Source organism: Parasteatoda tepidariorum, chromosome X1 (assembly GCF_043381705.1).
Source record: "Parasteatoda tepidariorum isolate YZ-2023 chromosome X1, CAS_Ptep_4.0, whole genome shotgun sequence".
NCBI lineage: Eukaryota > Metazoa > Arthropoda > Arachnida > Araneae > Theridiidae > Parasteatoda > Parasteatoda tepidariorum.
In genome coordinates this window covers 14,575,926-14,602,363 of record NC_092214.1, presented here as the reverse complement: position 1 = coordinate 14,602,363, position 26,438 = coordinate 14,575,926, and the positions used below count along the sequence as shown (strand labels likewise).

General features: G+C 32.2%; 1 protein-coding gene across 2 annotated transcripts in view; it reads left to right on the top strand.

Moving 5' to 3' along the window:
* LOC107452999 (uncharacterized) overlaps nt 1-25,020 on the top strand; it is a 99,637-nt gene extending 74,617 nt beyond the window's left edge. For both annotated transcript variants that reach the window (XM_016069652.3, XM_016069653.4), the window contains exons 7-10: nt 6,716-6,841; nt 7,901-8,060; nt 13,487-13,513; nt 24,794-25,020. In XM_016069652.3, coding sequence (XP_015925138.1) covers nt 6,716-6,841; nt 7,901-8,060; nt 13,487-13,513; nt 24,794-24,945 — 465 coding nt within the window. In that variant the 3' untranslated portion in view covers nt 24,946-25,020. The remainder of the gene's footprint in view (nt 1-6,715; nt 6,842-7,900; nt 8,061-13,486; nt 13,514-24,793) is intronic.
* Nucleotides 25,021-26,438: the final 1,418 nt, after the last annotated feature.

The following is a 26,438-nucleotide window of genomic DNA, read 5'->3' as shown; positions in this document are numbered from 1 at the left end:
CTTTTCACGATAATTTACTTTCTCATTATTTTGCTTTCTTCCATAAACTGAATTTGATATCTTTTCTTATTTGACCATAATTTCCTTTTTGCATGTACTCAAAATAATTCTTTATTTGCTTGTACCGAGGAGCAAACTTTTATGATTTCATTTCAAAGATTCTCGGTTTTTGTGAATTTCCATAATCTGTTTAACTCTTTCATCGCGACGGGCGAGATTACTCGTCTTCCAGAACTATTCGTTATGCTCTATTGTTGTATTAGTGAATATGGTTATTGGTTACATCTGATTATTATTTTTTAAAAGTAAAACAAAAATGTTTTAAGGGAATTTGAGTTTTGTTCCAATTTTAGTGACGCGGGTGGGACAGAGGCACGTCATTGCAGCGGTTAAATTTTTAAAATAAATTATTTTCCCCTTAGCTACGAAGTGTTAGAAATTTTTGTGGTTTGCAACTAATTTACAATTACTTTTTTCTGTTCCTTAAACAACTCTAAGAACAATAATTAAAAAAATTATTTGATAGGAAGATGAAAAATTAATTTAAAAAAAAAATAAAGAAATTTAATCTGACTCCCGTCTTACAAGTTATTTTGATTCTCAAACTACTTTTCATATAAAAAAGCAAAATAATATTAACTCGAATCTCAAATGCTATCATTAATAATTTGTAGCCGTTGAAAGCAATTAGAGCTAGTTAAAGTTTTTTAAATTTACTACCTCTCTCTAAGTGTTACTTTTTTTGCTTGATTGTAAATTCCCACATAATTTTATTAATATAAATGTACAGAATTCTGCAGTATATACACCTGAAAATTGCTCTATATTTAATTTAATAAATTATTTCTATATTGTACTTGGGCTTACTGATAACTAGTTTGGAAAGTTGGCACCTCTGCTTGCGTTCTGAAAAATAATTTTATTCTGTTATGATTATTTTTTAGCTGATTTGGATGTTCAGGAATACCTGAAAAAATTGATTAGGGGTGTGATGACTGAAGATGACTCTCAACAAGAGAAGAAAAATGATAAGGCTTGTATATTTTTTCGGATATTTAATGTTCTGTTATCTAAGTGTGATTTCATTCAAAAAGTGAAGGTGAAAAATAAGAATGGCAAAACTTGTGAGCTCTTAACTAAACTATGAGTTACTTTAAAGCAAATAATTTTTTTTTTTGTTGCTTGATTAAATGGAGAAAAAAAACTGACTACTGTGGAAAGAGTAAACTAACAGAGAAGAAAATGTAATAAAAATTTTGTATTCAGGAGACAAAAACAAAACAAAGTGATTCTCATGTTTAAATGCTTTACTATTACATTCAGTCATTACTCGATTCATAACTACAGTTCTTTGTATAGTCCTTTATTAATTTTAAAATAAACTTACTTTATAACTCTTCACAATTTGTTAGATTTTTTGAGGGGAACAAAATAAGAACCACTTTTTATTTATTCTAATTAAAGTAACTTTTAAAAAGTATTTTTTTTAAATTTATGTATATACAATTTCTATTGAAAGTTATGAGTCGAAAAAATTTTTGCTTTTGATTATAGGTAATTTTGGTGGATGAGAGTGAGATTATAGTCTCTAAAGTGGACAAAATAAATATCATTCTTCATGGAAGGAAGAAACTGATCACGATGGTCTCTTACTTTCTAAAATCCTTTTTCAATGTAGAGCAACTTGCTGCCATGTCGTGTATGGGCACTAGAGACTCAAATCCTCTACCTATGCAGCTTCGGGATTGCCTGACTAGTAATCATGAATGCATTTAAAAAAAAATTTCTTCCTTTGTTTATTTCTATAAAATTTATTCCTTAATTGCCTTACTTTTTGTTAGAAATAAATTAACTTATTTCTCTTCCTATATAATTGCACTTAGCCTTAAAAATAATATTAAAGGAAGTCACTCTGAAAAAGTTGAAATATAATTAAAATAAGAAAAGGAATTTTACCAAATTCAATGATTTTTTTTTTAATTTTTAGATTTAAGATTTAAAATATATTGACAAATATATGTAATCTTTTCTCTATTTCGGATTTTTAGTGAAGTTATTTATTTGCTGTGTCTTAGCTTGGTTTAGTTGAGTATCTTAAAAGTATTTGTATGTGTATCACCTATTAAATAATATCTGAAGTAAGTTAGCAAAAAGGGAACTATAGGTGAAGGAAAACTGGCATCAACTTAAAAAATTCTCGTTCAAAATTCAAACTTTTTTGTCCATTTAGTTCACTAAGTCAAAATAATATTATTCTAGATCAACATGATGCAGTTTAATATTTAGGAATGATTTTCAATTTATTTTTAATAAGACTCGTGAAAAGACTAAAAGAACATGAAGACTTTTCGCATAAATAGTGCGTTCTAATAAAATAGTTTATATCTTTAATCCACAAACATCATTGAATAAAACAAATTTACTGAGACAGCTATTCTAAAAAATAATTTTATTATTTCAATTAAATATTAAAATCATTTTGTTGGACCTGTAATTAATCTGCTTATATTGTAGTTAAAATGTTTAAAAGTATTATTGACTCTCGACTTTTGTTGTCAACATTAGTCACTTATCAAAGTTATATAAATATATATTTCAATTTTCTCCAATTTCTTAAAAAAAATCTCATCTGAAAATATCCAAATGCAACTTTTATATAACTTGATTTTACTCAACTTGAACAGCATACAACTTTTACAGAGCTGCTCCGTAAATGGCATCCAGAATTTCAAGGTTTAAATCAGGCTGTCAATAATACGTGCTCTGCAGCTAGGAGGAAGTGGTGACAAGTAACTGGAGGGCCATCCCCTGGGAGTAACTCTAAATCTACACCAAAAAGAAAAAAGACAAGTTAATTATTCTCCTTTGATTCAATGAAAGAAATCTTTTCACCTAAAAAATTACTGATAATACTAGTTTGCGTGATCTTTGATGTTTGAAAACATTATTTTATAGCATTATTTTAAATCATTCTCTCAGGCAAGTAAACATGAACTTAATGTTGGTTTTATTTCGATTAGGCATGAAAAACACAAAAAATTGATGTCCTACATTCTTTTATTAAAAGATGATTGATTCTTGATCACATTAAATAAAAGGTTGAAAATGACTTTTTGTTTTTAAAAACCTTACGTGATAGACAATTATTTTCGGAATCAGCATTGAAAATTGGTTTTATTACAATTTCTTTTGCAAAATTGGACTAAAAGTTTAAACAAGCAGGCTAGTGTAATTGAATATATTCAATATTTGTTGAGAAAAAATTTAAGTATCAATATAACAATCCATAATGAAAAATGGTCGGTTGAATTATTGGAAAATTAAGAATTTCAATAAGCGTGTTATTTCTACAGCAGTTTTTATATGCATCTTAGAGAAAAATTATATTTTTTAGATGATAAGTTTAAACAGTCAAAAAAAAAAATTTAAATATACTGACAGGAGAGTTTTGCAGGTCATTATTATTATTTTTATTCATCTGCTGTTACTAAAACCATTTATTTAATCAAAATTGAATAGAAATAATAATAAAATGTGATTTATGCAACGAAATAAGCTCTAAAATATTATTATAATCTTTTAAAATTTGTCATTATCAATGTAAATATGACTCTCGTTAATTCAAACTTTTTATTTATAGGTTCCAATGCTCCAAATAACGTGACCACAGCATTTCAATTTGCAGAAGAAGCAGAGTAATTGTCTTTGAACGAAAAATTAATTATTTTGTTAATAAAAGTTTTTATATGTAAGCTGGTTAAATTATTTAAATTTGCTGTTATTTCGCTTTTGAAAAAAATTAGCACCTTTAACATCTAGCCTATATAAATGAGATCCCACATTTTTTTGTAACAAATGTATCCTCTTTTCACGATAATTTAATTGAACTTATTGAAATTACAGAAACACAACATATTTGAAATGTTCTTTTAAGGTTTACGAGTCAGCATACTTAATATTATTCAACTCTACATGTTAATTCAAGATTAATAAATTTTATGGACTATTTAATTACAAATTAGCACAAGGTTCACAAATTGTAACTTAAAGGTGTTAAGTAAAAATTCCTATTCTGAATTGTGTGAAAAAGAATAAATTCTAATGGGTTTGTATCTTAAAATTAAAGGAAGATAGATTCTTTGTATTACATTTTACTTTTCGTCACACAATACATGGAAATCAGTCGAAAATTCTTTCGAAAGAAAGACTCTACTGTATTCCTCCTATGTGCTTAGAAAATAGTTTCTTAGCATTAGAATTAGCAGCGAAAATCAAGACAGACCGTAGAAAGTTACCTAATGTGTAACATTAAAAACTCCAGAGTGATAAATACAAGTGAAAAGATATATATTTTAGGTTAAAAATTAGCAATCTAAGGTGAAACATTTTAATTATATTTAATTACCTGCATTAGCATAAAAAAATATAACCTGAAGTGAAAAATGGCATATTTTAGTTTGATTGAAAAAATTTCCTTTACAAGAATAAAAACCTATACTTGAGGTTGAAAATAGTACACCTCACGTTAGTAAAAAATCACCTTTCCAACTATCAAAAATTAGACCTGGGGTAGATTTAAAGTAATTTGAAGTGTAAAATGACACACCATAGGTTGAGAAATATATACCTCTTCAAGCATAAAATTAGATACCTGAAGTTGAAAATAATTACCTGAGGCAGAAAAAATTACACCTGAGGTAGATTTATAATAAGCTGAAGTGTAAAATGACACTCCATAGGTTGAAAAATATATACCTCTACAAGCATAAAATTAGATACCTGAGGTTGAAAAATAATTACCTGAGGTAGAACAAAATACACCTGAAGTTGATTTATAATAACCTGAAGTGTGAAATGACACATCTTAGGTTGTTGAGAAAATACTACCACAAGTGTAAAAAAAATATACTTCAAGCTGATAAGTAATAACCTAAGGTTGAAAATGAAACACTTTAAAGTACTAGTAAATATCTACCTCTCCACAGATGTAAAATTAAACACCTCAGGTTGAAACATATACAGTCAATTCGCTATAACTCGAAGTACGATAACTCGAATATTACTATAACTCGATTTTTTTATGAGGTCCCGACCCTTTTATCTTCAATTTCATGTTAATTATTCTCGATTACTCGAATTTTACTCCCTTTAACTCGATTTTTTTGGATCTTTTAAAGCAAGAAAAAAAAACCTTGGAGCTGATATCTTGCCCCTTTCTTTGCAAAACACACACAATGTCTTTCGCACTCTTCATGGAGAAGCTAAAGCTGTCCCTCTTGAAGTATGTGAACAGAAGTTAAATGAAACGTTACCAAATTTACTTCAAGGATACAGTGAAAATGATCTTTTCAATATTGATGAAATGGGTTTATTTTTTAAATGTCTTCCAAATAAGACTATGATGTTTAAGGATGAAAACTGCTCAGGGGGGCAAAATGTGCAAGGAACGTTTGACTGTCCTAGTTGAACGAAATGCGTCTGGGACAGAGAAATTGCCCTTACTTGTTATCGGAAAGTACCGAAATCCCCGATGTTTCAAGAATGTAAAAACGTATCCTTTGGATTACAAGTCTAACAAAAAGTTTTGGATGACATCAGTTTTATTTGAAGACTATGTAAGAAAATTGGATCGGAAATTCTTCGCTAAAAAAAAGAAAAGTGATTCTCCTAATGGATAAATGCACAGCGCATAGTGATCTACCTAATTTGAAAGCAGTAAACTTGCAGTTTCTCCCGCCAAACACAGCAGCAAAGTTGCAGCCGACGGACCAGGGTATCATAAAGTGCTTCAAACAGTCTTATCGTAAATGGCTTGTCAGAAAAATTATCTTAATATTGTAAGCATTTAGAAGATTTGTAATTAATAAGCATTAATTAAATAATCCNAGGCTGATAAGTAGTAACCTAAGGTTGAAAATGAAGCACTTTAAAGTAGTAAATATCTACCTCTCCACAGATGTAAAATTAAACACCTCAGGTTGAAACATATATAACTCTGGAGGTATATTCAAGGTATATTTGAGGATGATTATGAGGTATTCATTTGCACCCTTTTCAACCTTAACGACGCATTTAAATAACAACCTTCTTTATACCTTTAAAATATACCTCGTTTATACCTCATTTATACCTTGATTTTTTCATAAGGGGTCTCTCAGAAGTGTAGGGGGGCTCTCCTCTCCTCCCCACACTGTATATATATATATAGATATTATTGTTATTATTTGCCGGATTCGAATTATCTGAACCTCACAAAATGGCAATCAAGAATTCGAACTTCATAATTCGAATTGTCTTAAAAATAAACTAAAATTAAAAAAGAAAACAATAAGATCATGTATTCCGTCTGCAGGGAGGAATGATTAAGGAAGATAATGAGTAAGGAATGATATGATAGCAGTTTTCACTAAGGAAATGTTAAAGCTCGCTTGAAATGGACATTTTTTAGAATAAAGATGCAAAAAAATTATCTATTTTTTTTAATTGAACATTTAATTACGCAAATATCGTGTAAAAAATTGTAATGTTTGAAGGGGCCATTGTCATTTATAAAATGTGCCTGGCCTGCAAAAGGAGTGCGTCCTCGTTAAACTGCTCCACTCTTAAGTGATCGACGGCCTACCACTATTCGTCTCAATAAAAAGTTGAAAACGTTTCATTTTTTCACTTAAATATTTATTTCATTCGCAATTTTAGAAATTTGTATTCTCTTCAGGTGACTTTGCTGAGTGCTGAAACTGGAGAGATGATCGAAACAAAAACTATTCCTCATCTTGAATTAACAGAAGCTATGCTTATTCATGGAGAAAAATCTGATTTTATATTAGGACTTAAAAAGAAGGTAATAAAAAGATCTTTTGGAAATATAATGAAAATAAATCATTTCTTATAACATATTTCTATGGCAAATGGCCTTTGACAATGTGTGTTTGAAAATTATTGTCTACCAATTTTTCTTTCATTGATAAAGAAATCTTTTTCCTTCATTACTACCCTTAATATATATTTTTAGAATCTTTATGAAAAGCGAAAAAGTATACTCATTGAATTTTTCAAACTAATAAAGCGAAGAAAAACGAAAATGCTATTAAGATCTAACAAATCACAATTGCGGAAGGGACATTTAATCAAAACAGGTATAATTGAATCCAACAATCAAACCAGTCTTCTTTAACAGCTTCTGTTAAATATTAATTTCTTATTTAATTCTAAAAACAAATATTAATGGACACTCTTTATAACATGACAGTGTGTTTAAAAACTACTTAAAAGCTTTTTAAGGGTGCTTTTTTCATTGGATGACGTCCTTAAACGTTCCCATTTCCAAAATGTTTAATCATGTTGGTTTTTGTCACGAATAATGACGTTGTTTTCACACAATTCTATTCAATATCTTCGCAATTCATTCAAGCACAAGAAAAATTCCTAATTATATTTTGGGAGATTTTCGTATCGTGATCAGACTAATTGTCAGGTCTTGGCAACTTTCAGACAGCAACCCGCGAGAAATGAAAATAAAAAAAAATATCACACAAAGTGACCAACTCTAACTGTATCAGCCCCCAGGCAAACATCTAAATGTTTTTTTTTTTTTTAAAGAATTGCAAGTTTAAAATCTATTTGGCACCTTGGCGATTGAAGTTGGCTTGACAGATCACAATACAGAAATGTCCCATCATATTTTTTTTAAAAATAAAGAATTTAAGAATATTTCTGAGTGCTTGAAAAGTTCTCTTAAGTAGTGTTTATTTTTTATTCACCCTGCATGAGTTTTTAATTTTTTCCATGTGTGGCAGATTTCTGTAAATTGAACCCATTAAGGACAATTCTTTGACAAACAAATCCCTAAGAGAAGCTCTTTTTGGGAATAAATTTTTGATATCTAATATGTTTTTTCTAGCCCTGTGAAAGTCTGAAAAGTCAAATTTCTGCATCTGTAGTAAATATTTTGACAAATAAAGAAGTAATTCCAACAAGAATAACTGAAGAGATTACACTAATGGAAATGGACGGGAATGATCTGAAAACAATACTATCTCAACAGTTGGATTACGACAAAAGTAAAATGTTATTATCTAAATAGAATGAATGCTGAAATCCACTCTAAACAGTATTTTGTTTATTTCCTCAGTTTTTACAAATTTTTTCACTTGGAGTACTCAACTGCTTAAAATCCTATAAAATTAAAATTTGTTTTTTTTTGTATGGATGGTTGACCCTGTAAGCACAGATGAGCGTTAAAATTCATTACTAAGCGTTAACTTCCACTACTTCCGATTGATTTTTGCTCCCAAGCTTGATAAAACAAGCCATTCAATATTATTATACTTTTTATTTTATTTTATAACCGTTGAACAGCAGACCCAATTTTTTGGGTTTACAATTACTAATGTTCAACTCCGTATCCTTGTCATTTTGAACCCAATCCAGAAGACAAGGGAGCTCCTGGATCAAGTATTGGGAGAAATTTGCCTTCTTGGAGGACTTTTTAATGGAACTAACCCGCATTTGCGCCGCATGGAGAGGAAAACCACGGAAACCTCCCATGGTTAGTCTGATGACGGGGTACTCTAACCCATGATCCGTCGGTGCAAGCCGGATGAGGAATTCGTATCGACCTGCCATCGCTGGGATTCGAACCCGTTTTACCTCATTGGAAGGCTCTATTTCCTGAGCCATCACGGCTCACATTATTACACTTGCAGTGTTCACAATATTACACGTTCTTTCAATTTATTTTGCAATGAAACAAATATCAAATGATTTCGGCCACAAGCATGCTACTCAGAAAATGACATCTATTTTAAACTATTATAGCCAAATAATGGATAACACCCAAACTGTTATTTATGTCGTAATATTCTTAAATTTGTTTTAGGCTCTATTAGAATTTATAAATTGCAGAAAACACTTAGGAATGATAAAATTTTGCGTAAATTTGAACAAATATCACAATAATGTAAACACATTGCCTTATAACATTAGCGGAGGGATACACTGGAAGTTTTCATATTATTATTTACATTTAGTCAAGTTACTTAGTTTATTTGAAAGATATTTTTTTGTACTTCATTTCTCTAAATCTAGAATGAAAGTGCGTATTTGATTGTTGTGTCGATTGATTTGATTGGATTAAAAGTTGTTTCAAGTCATGATTTTTATGAAATTTATAGTGCACAACATACAAATTTTTTCCCCTTCAAGTTTTAGCTCTAAAGAAAATTATGAAAATTTTTTCACTAAAGTGTTTACATTTAATTAATGTTTGTGTTAAATTCTTGTAAAAAATTCAGAAGTTGAATTTTAGATAAGGTATAAAAAAAACTGATACTTTCTCGATGAAATCAAATCCACCCTTTGTATTAACTAATAGAAAGAAAAAAATTTTCTTTTTTATGAACATCATGTTTGCTTAATACAGCGTAAAAATTATTGAGCAATAAAATTTTCAAAACTAATTGATGTCTATTTATTTTTGTAGATAGGGTTTATAGAAAATTCAGATTGAACATTTAAAAGCGATATTTGAGTTAAAATGTAGCATTTTAATGTAATATAATTTTATAGTATGTGAGGAAAGCTCTTTCGATAATGCCAACCTTCATCTATCATAAGTTATTCCAAGATTGATTCGAGTTAGCATGTCTCATATACTAGTGAATTGATGTTTAATAATTGTAGTGGTAGTTACGCCCAATACTTCCCCACCAGAATTTTATCATGGATGGAATTTGGTGAACCACTAGATGCCGTATTTGCGAAAGACCGGGAAATCTGTCTTCCCAGCGAGCCTGACTGAATAGTCGTAATAGGTTTGAAACCATATTATATTAAAAACTTATTCAGAAAATACATTAAAACAGTGTTCCTCATTGTACAGAGCTCTAAAAAAATGAAAAACACCCTGAATAGCTTTTGATTTAATCATTGGATCTTCACGTACTAAAATTCAAATGGTTTAAAAGGGTGATCTCAAATATCCTTATTAACACTAGATTGCTCAAGGAAGTCATTTTGACTGCTTTTAATTTCAATTAGAAAAACAATGATGTATATAATGACACAATTTCTTAGAACTTTTTACAAAATATAATTTTTTGATTGTGAATATTTACTAGTAACTTGTTATATAACTGTAAACATAATATAAAAAATATTAAAAATTAATTTTAAACAAATTTCTTTACACATTATTTATACTTTTACAATCCAGTCATTTTGACTGCTTTTGGGCAATATAGATATATACTAAGTTTCAGTCTTTCCCCTTTCTAGTGTTAATTAATGCAGATGATATTTTAAAAAAGTCGCATATTTCAAATTTGATTTCTCAGGAATATTTGAAAGATTTCGTTTAGTTTTTGTACTTCGCCATGCGAACTTACATTCTTTAAAATGATGTAAAATTCAAAAAACTATCATAGCCATGGAAATCACTTTTAATAACTATAGTTCTCAGCCTAATGCAAATGCAGAGTTAAGAAATTTGAGCCTTACCTGTAAAATGTTCCTTAACACTAGAAAGCACTTAACACTTAGTATATAGGGGCGAGGGGGGCACATGTGAACAAATTTTTTAATTTCTTCATTTTTCAAAAAATATCATCAATTTCTCACAGTAAAGAAGTCCATATGTTTAAATAATCTTTTCTTTTGTCTTATGGAATTTTTTGAGATTTTTCAATAAAATATTTCTTTACTTTATGATATTTTAGAAAAATGACTTCAATTGTTCACATGTGCCCCTATGGGGGGCACATTTGAACAAGATTAAAAACACAAACCAATCATCATATTTAAAAGAAAAAGATCTTTAATATAACAGATATAGATACACATTATACTGAAGGGGTTGTAGCTTACTATGTGGATTTATTGGGTTTATTTGTTTATGTGAATTTATAGAATTTATTGGGTTAATTTCGTCAATTGGGTTTTTCGCAACTTCATGTTCCTCAGGAGTTGTAATGGGCCTTTTTCTTTCTTCTCTGATACTCTTTCATGCTTTTTTCCCATTTTCATTCAAAACTTAGAAAACAACGCAGCATAAAGAATATTTAATTAAATAAGGATTATTTTTACATATATTGCTTTTGCAAAATAGGTTTTTTACTAAGAATAATAATATATATTAAAAATTATTTTAAACTTAACTTTTTAAGTAATAAAATTTTATATCTTTTTGCTTTTTGTAATCATTATACAACACAAAATTGTTGACCAACCTTTTAATGAAAAAAAAATTTAAAAGAGAAAATTAACAAGTAATTAATTAATTATGGAAAATTAAATAATAATAATTTTAAATGCATACATACTTTTTAAACTTGTATTAATTATGGAAAATTAAAAATTAATAATGGAAAATTAAATAATAATAATTTTAAATGCATACATATTTTTTAAACTTATAATATCATGAAGATAATAATCTTAATGTTATGTAGGGGCACATGTAAACTGTTCACATACCCCAGATGTTTTGTTCACAAGTGCCCCATCATCTTTCTTAAACCTAACTTGAAAAATAAAGAATTTTTAATTGAGTAAGAAAAAAAATTGTCATAAACTTACCTGAATGTTCATATAATGGTCTGCAATAGTTAATTTTAGCTTATTAGTTGATTTATACTATGTTTTCACTTGAAATAGCAAGTGATAAAAGTATATACAACATCAGCTGATACAAAGAAATTGTCAGAATAGAACAACAAAATGACTCATTGTTCTGAAAGTTTTGCAGAGAGGTAGGACTAATACTAGCATCTATTGAAAATTTTTCAAGATTTTTTATTTCGAATCATATTGGTAAGACATACCATGTTCACATGCACACCCTGTTCACATGTGCCCCCCTCTACCCTACCTATATTGCCCAAAAGCAGTCAAAATGACTGGATTGTAAAAGTATAAATAATGTGTAAAGAAATTTGTTTAAAATTAATTTTTAATATTTTTTTTACTATTAACAGTTATATAGCAAGTTATTAGTAAATATTAACAATAAAAAATTATATGTTGTACAAAATTCTAAGAAATTGTGTCATTATATACATCATTGTTTTCCTAATTGAAATTAAAAGCAGTCAAAATGACTTCCTTAGGCACTCTAGTGTTAGAGAATATGCCTCTAAAAATAGAAAGAAAATACTCCTACGAAAAATGACTTTGTATGTTAAATAAAAAAATCGAGCAAAAACTAAATTCTAAAGACATATATGTTAGCAAAAACAGCACTTGATCAGGGGATACACTGTCTGCTAACGCACTTTCTTTAGTCAGCGTTTAAACCAAAAGCCTCGTAATGGATAAACTAAATAAGAAAATCTACTCAAAAATTCAATGATACATCTTTATTTCAATATTTGAATTTTTGATTGCATTTTCTTATTTAGTTTATCCATTATGGAGCTCATACTTATCTTTAGAATTTAGTTTTTGCTTGTTTTTGGCTTTTAACTTTTTATTTAAATTGTTTACATCAGATAAATTTGGTTTTAGCTCTTTTCTATTTTGACTTATTATTTTATAGTTCTTTTTCTCAAAATTTGCTTTAATCAAATTTATACTTTAATTGTATGAAATTCTGGAAGTGAAGTATGAAATTGATGAATTATGAAATGTAACAAAATACATACGTATTAAGGCAGAGTAAGCGGGCATACTTTATTTCTGTTTAACACTGGAAAGACTGAAACTTAGTATATACCTATATTTCCCAAAAGCAGTCAAAATGACCGGATTGTAAAAGTATAAATAATGTGTAAAGAAATTTGTTTAAAATTAATTTTTAATATTTTTTATACTATATTTACAGTTATATAACAAGTTACTAGTAAATATTCACAATCAAAAAATTATATTTTGTACAAAATTCTAAGAAATTGTGTCATTATATGCATCATTGTTTTTCTAATTGAAATTATAAGCAGTCAAAATGACTTCCTTGGGCAATTTAGTGTTAATATTTTAATAATAAACAGAAATAAAGCTAAAACGAGGATAAAAGGTACAAAGATTTAGCAAAAAATTTTAATTATAATTTTTGTTAAAATAATTTTAAAATTTCCTAAAGAACATTAAATAAGTCAAATTAAATGTTTAAAAGTTAAGCATAAAATGTATGGCTCGTTAAACAATGTTTAAAATTTTCATAAATTATGTAAGTCAAGCTACTAAACAGCAAAATCAGTAATAGATAAATAGAAAAATTTCATTCATCTTAAGGGTACACTTGTTTCCCTCTAGTTCCACCCTGATGATTTTTAAAAGGCATAGAATTTTGATTGCAAATGGTGTAGATAAAAGAAAAATGTTTGCAAGCAAGGAATTCTCCCTTGTCAAAGAACTTTCCTTAAAAGGAAATTATATCTCATGGTAATTTTTTATAAATGGTCCAGAAGTAAACTGTTATAGAGCTATTGGTAAAGCTCTGATATTTTAATTTATTAGATCATATTCTAATACATTTCTGTTTTCATTTCAGGTGAATTATATGCATCCAGTTTCACAGGTAATTTCTTATACATGCTGTTGTTATTGTTACTACCACATCAGCAAACCTGCTATAGCAAATTTTAAGGCAGAGGGTGCCATCTATGGCCAATACACACACACGTCACAGTCCGTTTTACAGAGAGAATCCATTCATACTTCATTCACAGATCGTAATTTTGACCTGAACTAGAGAATTATCAATCTCCAAATCAGTACCCAAAGAGGTACTGATTTGTTATAAGAATATAGAGGACTTGGTGACTTTGACAGATTTAACGTGCACCAGTCACCATTTAATACGCTTTCTTTTGACTGGCAGAACTCGAAATCATGCTGTCGAGAGCACGAGCCCAACGTCCCACCGATCAGAGTATCACGTCATAATACATAATTATATTTAATTTTATAACTAATTTGAGCCGTGATGTCTCAATCTTATAAGGCGTTCGCTTTTCAATGAGATGAACCGGGTTCGAATTCTGCATGCAGCTTGCACCGACCATAGTGCTGACGTAAAACATTCTCAGTCATAGACGGATCATACGTTTAAGTCCCCTTGCAGTCAGCCTAGCTGTGAGAGGTTTTCATGGTTTTCCTCTCCATGCAACGCAAATGCGGGTTAGTTCCCTCAAACAGCCCTCCATGAAGGCAAATTTCTCCCAATACTTGATCCAAGAGTTCTCTTGTCCTCTGGATTGGGTTCAAAATTACAAGGCTACGGATTTGAACATTAGTAGTCGTGAACCCAAAAAAATTGGGCCGGCTGTTCAACTACGGTTATAATCTATAAATAATTTAATAATTAATATTAGTATTTTGTTTTATTTTATTGATGCTTATAACAATCATATATATAACCAAAAGCATTTAATAAAATAAAATAAAGAAAGAAATCAGTGGTTACTAACTGTCAGATGAGGGAAATCACGTGGTCTGTGGTGCAAAAAGGAAAACCATCATTCCTAGTCATTAGGCCTGTTTGCTTGATCCAAGTTCTTGAATCTGAGAGGAATTTCTCTCTCCAAGAAATTGGATGATTCGTCGACACTATCCAAGTTCTTGAATGTCGCTGATTGGTTGGATGAAAATCCTGCCTTCATATTCAACATAATAAAATCATACTTACATTAATTTAATGAATAAATTCAACTAAAGTCATAACATCACAAATAGACACTAACGGATTAATTTATTAGGTTTAAAATTTATGAAAACGTACAACAAAATGACATAATATGATGCCTGCTTCTTTGACGTCGCAAAACTTTAGAAGCTGATTGGTGGAGGAAGGAAAAACTTGGATGGAAAGTAGAACATGCTCTACTATGATCCAAGAACTTCCGAACAAAACAAGTTTCCATCAATTTCTATCAATCTTTGTCCAAGAACTTGGATCGTATAAACAGGCCTTTTAGTTTGTGATAGTCAGTTGTAATTGCCATTTCTTCAGAGTGGTAGTAGGATGAAGATTTCAGAACAAATCAATAGAGTGGACACCCATAAATTTATAGAAAATATCAATTTATATGAGCAATAAAGATTTTTTAAAACTAATATGAGGTGAAGAACAATCTTCATCAAACATGATTTCATTAGTTTTGAAATATCATAAAATATTCTGCATTTGAACGCATGTAAAACGAATGATTATAGGGATGTCCAAGCCAGAGACTGAACTATATCACTTGAGTAGAATAAATCAATCAACTGAAGCAATTTAATTCTTTTTGGTATTGGACGACCGCATTTCTGATATCTATCTATCTATCTATCTATCTATCTATCTATCTATCTATATATCTANATATATATATATATATCCAGGGGGCAGAGGACAGCCTCCCCACTTTTGAGATACTTTGGTCGCTGATTCTTAGAAAGCGTGACGTCTTAGACTTGAGGGGGAGAAAACCTCTCATATTAAGTTGAGGACAACTAAGACATAAATCAACTAAACATTTACTAACAACTGAAACATAACAAGATAAAACAGAAACATAAAGTTAAGTATGAGTGTGCACAGAGTTGGATGCTGGATATGTGGAAAATCTCACCAACTGATTCATCGATTCTGGGTAGACATATGCTTGGAAATCATATGTTCAAAAAAGTTTTGAAGTAAATTCTAAAAAAGTTCAGTTCATCTTTGGAGTAGGGCTTGAGTTGTGGTGAGGTGATCATTATTGAGATGGAGAGACCCCATTAAGTAGAGATTGAAGTAGGCTTGCAACTTCTTAATTTTTAAGGAGCTCCTGCAATTCTTTCACTAGTGAAACTAAACAATGGGCTGTAGATGCAGGCGTATCCTTGGTCGGTGGTCTTTTTCGACTGGGGCGGGCCTCGCACCCAGTGAAACTAGAGGTGTGGTTCCCCTCGCAGTTACAGCATTTGGCGGGAGAAGTTCTGTCCTTTTCGCATTGGTATGAATAGTGGAAATCTGCACACTTCATGCATCAGCTGGTTGGTTCAGGGACGTTGAGTATGGCCGAAGCCCTGGCATCGGAAACACTGTAGCGGGCGCCGGCTGCCACGGAACCTCTCGGTGCTAATAGGAATCTGCTTGATACTCGAGATGGAATAAACCTTCTGCTGATTGGCCAGTGGAGTGATGATGAGGAAAAGGGGGAGGAGCCTATAGGCTCCACCTACCCTCTTCTTAAATTGGATGACTCTATGGGAATTGATGTCTAATTTCTCCATTTCTAGAGAAATATCTTCAATTTTTAAATCATCTGGAAGCCCTCGGATGAGAATTTTTGCTGAATTGAGTGGGCTCAGGCACTGGGAGGGAAAATGGAGTAGAAGTGCTGTTAGTAGTCTTAGTAGTGGTTCCTTGGGCTTGCTTCTTCTTCTTTTTTCTCCTCTTGGCCGGTGGTTCTTTATTGTTTTGGATTTGGGACTCTGTTTCTGAGGCCGAAACCTCTTCACTATGCTCCAAGTTGTTCTCATTTGCTGGTTTCCGGTGCTGGAACATTCGTTTCAGGAGTTGTTTCTATTTCTGAGGATTCCTTCATCGTTTCAGGTTGGGTTGGAATGGCTGTTTCCATAGGCATAATTTCTTTATCAGGTTCCTCGGGGAATAGATTATTTCTTCTGATTTCGAGAGATCTCACTTGAAATTCCCAGATGTAAGGTGGCTTCTGTCTCTCTCTTATTTGCCATTGCACTGCAGCTTTACTTCTTTCAATTTTACTATCAATGGATTCTTTAGTGACACACGTGCTAGCAAAGTCAGAGCAGTACTCCAAACGCTCTTCGTCTGTTTCCAGCAGTTCGAATTCTTCACGGGGAGTGAGTTGCCGCACTGGCCTTTCGGCTCGCCGCTTCCCACCCCGGGTGAAACGTTGATAAGACATGGTACGCACTGAGCTAGTTTCAACACAACCGCACTCTGCAAAGGCTTGAGTAGATTTTCTCGCTCTGTGCACAGAGTTGCTGGATGCTGGATATGCATGGAAACTCAGTGTTTGGCTCGAAGCGCCACTTACTGATTCATCTTATTCTTTTAGACATATACTGTAAAGACATAAAATATAAAAGCACAGGAAAAAACAGTTATTAAATGTAAGAGGTGAGTTTGGAGATATCTCCACTGTCAAGGATGATGTTGAGCACTTTAAAATTAAATTACAATGTTAAATAATAATAAAATAATGAGTTAACAGTTAGCAACTATATACAAAAAATGGGATGAGCAGGTAGAAAATGGTAGAAAATTATTTACAATATATACAAAAGGGTTGAAAATGATTTACAAAAAATATATGTATTTTGAAGTGTTCCTCTGAGAGCACAGCGACCCGGCCGTCCCGGTGATTACCGCTTGTACCGGGTTGCTCGCTGTGTAAGTTAACAGGAATGTGGCCCACCCAGTTGGGACCCTTTCGGGTTGCTCCTTCCCCGAGCGTGACACATCCTGGTGTTATGATTAGTGTGTGTTTGTGTTGTTTGTGTTTTTAAAATACTTAGACATAATACAATCAGAGCTTAAGAAAGCTGTAATTGGGCTGTAGCTGACATTATCCTTAATAATATCTATGTTTAGTAATAGGTTAAAGTCCGAGGTCATACATTTCGTAGCGTCACTAAAGAACTTTGTATTTAGTTTAGCAATAAATTCGTTACTATTATCAATGTTAAGGTCTTTCCTAAGGGAGTCATTGCTAATTGCATTTGGGGCGCCTAGCATAAGTCTTGGAATTTTACCCTCCGTATTGGATAACATTTTTTTCAAATTATTAGTCATAGTATTTAGGGCTGGGCATGCATACGTGAGTATTGGTCTTATGGCTTGTATGTAAATTAGTCTTTTATTCGCCAAATTGAGTTGTGAATATTTGCCTAGAATTGGGCTTAGTCCAAAATAAGCACCTTTTGCTTTTTTGTTGATATCGTTTACATGTGTACTCCAGCTTAAGTTTTGGTTTATCGTAACACCTAGGTATTTAACTTTGTTAACTGGTTTGATAGTGGTGCTAAATAAGTTGATACTGTGATTGAGCTGTTTTTTATTATTAAAAATAATTTACTGGCTTTTATCTGGGTGGAGTTTGATCTTCCATTTAAGACACCATTCCTCAACGTGTACTAATTTCATTTGGAGCAATTCAACCGCTCTTTTGGAGCTCATTGATCTAGTGATTATTGCGGTATCATCCGCATATAGGGGGACCATTTCATTTAAATTGCTATTGTCTATGGGGAAATCGTACGTATATAATATATGTAGTGTGGGCCCTAAGATCGAACCTTGTGGGATGCCAGCATTAACTTGTTTATAATCTGAGTAGACGTTGTTTAGTTTAATCCTAAAGTACCTGTTGTTCAGGTAAGAGTCAAGAATATGTAGAATATCACTGGGGAAATTCATATAATGAAGTTTGACTATTAAGCCCTCATGCCATACTCGATCGAACGCTTTCGCGACGTCGAGCAGGATAAGGGCCATAGTTTCCTTCTCAAATTTACCATTGCTGATGAATTCTAGAATATTTATAAGTTGTTTAGTAGTAGATAAGTTGGGCCTGAAGCCATATAGCTGAATCATATCAAGAAAGCTATCTAATCGTTTCCGCAGTATTTTTTCTAGGATTTTGGAGGTGGTTGGGAGTAGGCTGATTGGTCTATAGTTTTTAGGATCATCAGCACATTTGCCTGGTTTTGGGAATAGTATAACATCTGACTTTTTCCAGTTGTCAGGGAAATAATTAAAATTTAAACAGGCATTGAAAATTTTTTTGAGAATAGGAATAATGCTTGAAGGGGCATTTTTAAGCATCTCATTTCATACAGACTCGTGGCCAGGGGCCTTTCAATTCTTTAAATTTTTGATGATTTCATCGTCGCTGGCATTAGCTATGGTATTATTGCTGGGGGTTGAGTTTATGATATTATTATAGGTTAGGTTAACATGAATATCGTTGTTAGGGCATGAGATGTTGTTAAGTGAAAACTGTTCTTGCATGACAGTAGAAAAAACCTTTGTTTTATCATTATTTGTATATGCAGTTTGGCCATTAAATTTTAGTGGTAGGTTCACTGGAATGGGTTTTCTTAAATTTCTGGCCATTTTCCAGAGCGAGTTGTCATCTTTGTTCAGGCTTGCAACCTTATCGTTCCATAGCTCATTTCGAACGTTTTTGCAGTCATTTTTGATATCCTTAATGAGTTTGTTATATTCAGTTTTGTAGATAGGGTTGAAGGTTCGTTTGTAGTATTTAAGTAACTTGTTCTTATATCTAATTTTATCCTCTATGTATCTGGGTAATTTGAAGTTGCTCAGGTCTATTATGCTTTCAGTGGTAGCCTGTTTTACAGCATCAGTAAGCTTGTTATTGAGGGATTCGATAGCATTATATCCGTAGTGGTGTTAATAATAGTTGAATTCGGGAGTGACTTGGTTAAAATAATATGATACAGTAGCCAATCTACTTTTTTTTTCTAGTTTGTTTACTATCATTTTTTGGAATGCAGGTCGTAACTAGAACTGGGATGTGATCACTACTTCGATCATTTATGACTTGCAGAGCAAATGGAGATATCATGTTGGTTATCATTATATCAAGAATGTCTGGATTATAACCATGATGTACATGATAGAATGTGGGGTCCACGGGGGCATAGATAGTGAGACCTAAATTTTTTGTGATATCATGCAGCTTTCTGCCTTGTTTATTAGTACTATTGCATCCCCTGGCATTCAGGTCTCCAAGGACAATCGTGTCCATATTAGAGTCGAAGTAGGCTCTAAAAAGATCTTCATTGATCTCATTGTTAGGTAGGTTGTAAATTGACGTAATTTAGATATTATTTTTATTAACCTGTACTATGACAGAGGTCTCGTCAATGTTATTTGTAGTTTTAAGATTATATACAGTAGAGTTAAATAGTTTAGATACATATATCGCAGTACCACCACCTCTATTGGTGATTCGGTTACATCTATAGGAGTTGTACGTAGGGATGTTTAGCCTTTGGAAAGGCTTAGCGTGGGTCTCGGTAATAGCAATTATATCTGGTGAGTAGTCCGAGATGAAATCTATAAGCTCAGCCATTTTGTGGTAATGTTGTTGGCATTCCACAAGATTATCTTTAAGGCAGTAAAAGTATTATTGCTGTTCATTTTGTTCCATTAAAGTTTCGTCATTTTCCTCATTTTCTAGAGGGTTTATCTTAAGTTGTGAGGTAACTTCGCTAATGAGATGCTGTAGATTTAAGGATACATCAATAGCTTGTTTTAATAGTCGAGGTAGCATTGAATCAACTTTATTATGATCGCCCTTTACAGCATTAGCGTAGGATTTGGGGAACTCGCTGGGAGTGATTGTGGATTTCCTTTCAAATTCAAAGGATTTTGTTCTATTTGAATTATTTTTCTTCTTTTCTAATATTGCAATACATTTTTCACATTTACAGTAATTTGCAGAATGATCTTTTCCGCAGTTACAACATTTCGGAGTTATCATTTTTCCTTTATCGCAATCTTTTGTAAGGTGAGCTCCTGCGCACTTCACGCACCTTGCGGGGTGACTGCAGTTGCTTTGGCCATGAAAATAATTCTGATCTGTGGCATTGTGTAGGCCTGTCGTTCTTCCTATAATATGTTCGTTCTTCTTATAATATGTTCTTATAACGTCGTTCTTCTTTCTATTTCGATTTTCATACTGCTAAGATATTTTACGCTATATATTTTTTTGTTTTGCATTGCTTTGTCTAGATCAACTACAAATATGGGCAGTAGCCCCCATCCCCCCGCCCTCAAGCTATTGGACGCATTCTTGGGTAAATTCTAAATTCCCTCCCCCCCAACTATTCGTTTTATTTAGTGTAAAAATCCCCCCCCCCCAAGCTTTAAGTGGGCGCCTGGTGGGGGCCCCTGAATATGGGTAGTTTTCTTTTATCGCCATCTCTACTTCTTCTCTCTAGCTGAGTGATTTTACTAGGGCATAGCCCGTGAGTTTCAAGTTCTGCTTGTATATTTATTATAGGCGTGTCTGCCGGGAGTTTTTTAATAACCACTCTGAGCTTTCTCTGCTCTGGTAACGAGTAGGTATGATACGCAAAGCTGCCTTTTTTTAAGATGGGTTTCAATTTGGTTTCTGGTAGCCATATCCTTTGTTTTGATTACAAAATTCTCTCCACTCATTTTTCCGTTAAAGTCAGTAATATTGGTTGCATTGAGCTCTTCTCTATAGTAATTCCATTTGAATTTACTATCTCTTACTATGAATGGGGGAGGGGGTAAGGTGTTTTTTGGTATTTGAAAATTATCATCTTCCGAGTTGTTAACATTATCCACGCTATCCATTTGCTCATTATTGTTGCATGGGGGAACTTCTGTTCTTTTAACTTTTTTAAATTGTTTGTGAGAGTTAGATATGGGGGGTGGGGGGAATCGGTGTCTAAATCATTACTCTGGTTTTTATCTAAAAATGATTTAAAAAGGGTGGAGTCTACTAAATGTTGCTCATCCTAAAATTTAGCTAATTTGCTACAGGTAAGATTCTGGAGTTCAGAACTTAGAGTAGAATCGTCATTAGGTTTCTTTTTATAGTTTCCGAAAGATTCATTAAGTTTTTTAGCGTTATCATAAATATCTTTAGCTTTAGTCTCAATTTCATTTTTATTATCACCGAAGAACATACAGCAAAAAACTAGTTTTAAAGTGCTCTCAACCATATTTGTAAAGTCATTTTTGACTGAATTTTTCGTTAATATAATTCTCATTTTCGGTATCCTCATCGGTAGTCAATTGTACCTCGTTTGTCATCTTATTTTTCCTTTTTTTGGATCTTTTTGTCCTAACCGTGGTTCTGAAAGGCTTCCAGTCGGTCCGTGCGGTTTGGGCGTAGCCGTCCCCGCCGGTGCCGAAAGGGTGCCAGACAGCCCCGAATCCTGTGATCCTGATCCATGGATCGCAAATCCTATGTCCCTTTCATTAACGAGCTCTGATAAGAGCTGGGGTGCATAGGTATCTTCAGGATTGTTAAGTTCTACTAGCGGGATGCCCAACCGCTCGGGGGTCTGGCCCCCGCAGCACTTGGACTGCCCTTCGTTAGAGTACTCCAAAGTCGGAGAAATCTTCGTATCGATATCCATCTGCTTGCGGAAAGAATCCGTAAGAGCCGCTGCTAGAACACGACCTACTCTCTGTTTGGTTCGATGCTCCTCTCTGGTCGGGTCTGGTCTCCTGTGCGCAGAGTACCTATACCTATGTCAAGTATTTACCTAAGTTTCGGCCCCGCCAGGAGTCCTAACTCATTCGTCTCAGTGGTTATATGGTGTTTAGCCTAAGCTCAATTCAGTGGGGGGTATGAATAAAATACACAGTGAGTTATGAATAAAGAGAAGATATATACAAAGATATTTACAGGAATAGAATAATTGAAGTAGAATCTCAGCTCCTGCCTGCCTCGCCTCCCCTCTTGCGGGCTTCATGGGTGCACAGACAAAAGCCTTGATTTGTCGAAGAGAAATAATTACAATTAGGTGGTGAAGCGTTTGGAGAGAACGCCGTCTGAGAGAAAAAATACCGTTGCCGGGCTGTAGTTAATGTTATCTCTGAGAAGTTCAAAGTCAAAAATTTGGTAGTAGTTGCACATTGTGCATCTTGTCGCGTCTTTGAAAAATGTGGCACATAGTAGAACCATGTGTTCTTGCATAGAGCTAATTTTAGGTCATTTCTAATATCACTCATTCTAAGTCTGCGGGGAGCTCCCGTGAATCTTCTGATCATTTTATTTTGGATGGTTTCCAATTTTCGCTTTTGTGTGGGCTTTAGGGCGCTCCAAGCTGGGGCTGCATAACTGATTATTGGTCTTATGCATTGCAGGTATAAGGTCCTTTTTGTTTTAAGGGTTAGTTTTGAGTTATGACTCAAAATTGGTTTGAGGGATTGGAATGCACCTTCAGCCTTAGCTGTTATTCTCGAGATATGAGAGTTCCAAATCATGTTATGGGTGAGGGTCACTCCTAAGTAGAGTTCGAGCAGAGTAAAGTTCGAAGCTTCTTAAATACTGGGGAAAGATACAAGGTTGCCGATCGTGTGTGTGTGTCATCCAGCTGATTCCTTTGGCAACTACGCTCCATGCCTGGCACCACAGACTTAACATGTTACTCTTTTGTTTCTAACTTTTCTCCTACCAATTATGACATCCAATCTTCCATCGGACCACCTTTCTCAAATATTAGTGTTTTTTTTTGATCAAAAAATAAATTTCTTCAATACATAAAATTTATAAGAAGAAAACTATTTTATGGATGGTGTTTTCAGTAGAAATGTAAACAATAACAATTTCGAGCTCGTCACCTACTCTAGTTCCGGTTAAAAAGTTTGCAGCTGCTTACTACATGTTATTCTGATAGGCGATGTTTTCAAACGGATAATTTTGTTTTCAATAAAAGAAATAAATTAGATAATTTCTGAGCTCAAATCTGCCGTATTTCATAAGATATTAATGTTATTATGTAATTCTGGGGAGTTTGGAGTGAAAATTTGTTTTAGTTATTTTGTTATTTATTATTAAAAAAGGTGACATGGTTGCTAGATTTTGAATAACTCGCTTTTTTGGCAGTCTTGATTTGGCCTCTTTCCATAAGTTTATTACTGTTTGTTCTTGTTGCAAGCTGCGCACCATCTTGCGTTAGTGTTAACACTTTTAGCATTGTAAACACGAGTATTGTAAACACAAGTAATAAGTAATCAAATACATTGTTTGCAAAAATCTCAAAACACAACGATGCCAAATGGCTTTAAAATACAACGGAAACAGTAACCCGGAAATTTAGGTGGTACCTATCTTACAGCGTTCCCTTGAGTGAAAAACACCATCCATTTTTAAGGAAAAATTATTTGTCCCCGTTGTTAAACAAGCGACCCAATTCGGACTATCAATGTTCAACTACGCAGCCTTGTAATTTTGAATTCAGCTGACAAGGAAACTTCTGGATCAATAAATTATTGGGATAAATGTATCTTTATGGCAGATTTTTTTGATGAAACATACCCAAATTGAGTCACTTTGAAAGGAAAATCACGAAAACCTGACTAGCACGTTAGCCTGGTGGTAAGTGGACTCTAACCCATGATCCATCTACCACTAAGGATATTTTACGTCAGCACTGTGGTCGGTGCGAGCCAGGTGTAAAATTTGTATCGACCAGCCATTGCTGGGATTCGCGCCTAAGTAACCAAACTGATAGGCAAGCTCTCAATCCCCTTAACTACCACGGCTCAGATATTTATTCGGAAAATTTTATGTTTGTTATTTGAGGAAAATATTAACTGACTAAAACTAAATTTTCATGACTGTATAATTATAAATAAACAAATCGCTCTATAATTTATTTATGTTTCTATATATATATAATTTCGAAGTCAATTTAATTAGAAACTTAAACTTACATAAAATGCAGTTTTTTTTTTTGGATCAAAATTTTAATTTATCCTTTATAATAAATTTTGTCAAGACATAAAATATTATAGCAGAAAATTATTTTTTTATTATTATTTATAAGATTATTTTATTGTTTAGAAAAATTATTTGGATACGAGTTACCCTTTTCTGGATGTTATTTCAGAATTTTTTTACATTGATTATTTGTGTTACTGACTAAATTAAATTTACATGACTGTGTTTGTTTAAATTGATAATTTTGCGGTCTCAGTTTGTTGGAGGTGTGGCAATTTATTATTACTTTATATATTTTATTTAAGTTTTTGAAAATAGAAAAACGATATTTATACCACATTGTTTAAAGAACTCTTGTTTCATATAACTTCATTTATTTCTTACAGTTGTTCTGAATAACGATGTTGTAAGACTTTTTGTTACAACACAACCACAAATTAGCCATTTAGCAAAATCAACAGCGATCAAAAGTATAACTCTTTCGAATTGGGATACATCAACAGAGAAATCATCACACTGTGTTTGGAAATACTTATAAAAACCATTTAGTGAAAATCATTAATTGTTCTTATGACTGTATTTTGATGTTTAATAAATATTAATACGAGCGTTATTGTTATGGTTTCATGCTGAGTTTACATTCACAGTCGTTGATCCGAATTAATCTTTCAGAAGTATTTCCATAATATCACCTGTGGCAGAATTTTTTCAAGCTATTTGCGACAAAACTCACTAGAACTTATACCTTTCTGCAAGACACTTTTAATAATAATAAACATATATGTAACTAATTTAAAATAACAAAAACGCTGTTTGCAAAAAAACATATAATTTTTTTAAAATTGAATACGTAAAAATATTTTATTCTAGTATTATGGGTGATATTCTCGCATTTTTGGGGGGTGAGGGGGAAACGCACTAATTATTTCCTTCTTCGCATTTTGTAAATAATCACAATTAAAAAAAAAAAAAATTATGAAATCCGTTGCCGAAAAAAAGATCGACGACGAAATCACGCGAATAGGACCCATAAATGCGTGTTTCGTTTCGAGATTAGATTGTTCTAATAAATATCATATAAGAAATATCGGATTTAAAATCTATGGAGAAATCAATAGCAATAACTGCTAAAAATTCGATAAAATCATTTCCTTAAAAAGTAAAAACTCAAATGCACGATTCGAATTTTCCATATTGTTTGAAATATATCGAGACATTTAAAAACCACATGACAATCAATATCAATAACTGACGAAAATTCAATCAAAACATTACATCGATTTACGATACTATCGGCGAAAATTTAGCGCGTCAAAAAGTGATTAGCTGAATGTATGACTCAAATATTACGTTCAAATTTCTGTATAAAAGAAAAGTCAAATTTTTTACTTTTCGAAAGAAAAGTCTTTCTGCAAGAACTCTGTAATGTTCTGCCACGGGGAATATCGGAAATAAGTGTATATTCGATCACTTTATATCTAAATTTTATTGTAGTCAATTTTAATACTCTTACTGTAGAATGATGATTTCCTTATAATGTTCACAGAAAAAGATTAAAGAAATTAAATATACATGGAGACTTTACAGGTTCATTTTCAAAAGACAAGATTCTCTCTCTTTGTTTGGGTTGAAGCTGTAATCATAAGATTGGATGAATCTCTATTATAATGAATGGTTTTTGTGCAGAATGGATGCATTTTACAAATAAAGATAAAATTTCTAATTAATTAACGATATGCAAAGTGATTTTATTAAAGTTCTCATCTAATAAGAAGGGCAAATCTACAATTAAAATATACTTCTTTTTAGGTTTAAGATCCCTTAATTCTATTTGGCTATTTAAGATGCTCTAAACATTATTTTTTTATTCTTATTGACTAGTGTGATTCTGATTAACTATTTGATTAATCTGCAGAAAACAAATGAATAGAACTACGGGATGTAAAAACTGCAAAAACAATTAGTAGAAACGGCAAACTTTTTTTTTCAATTCAAATTTCTTTTCTTTTTTTTCCAAACAACTACGGGATG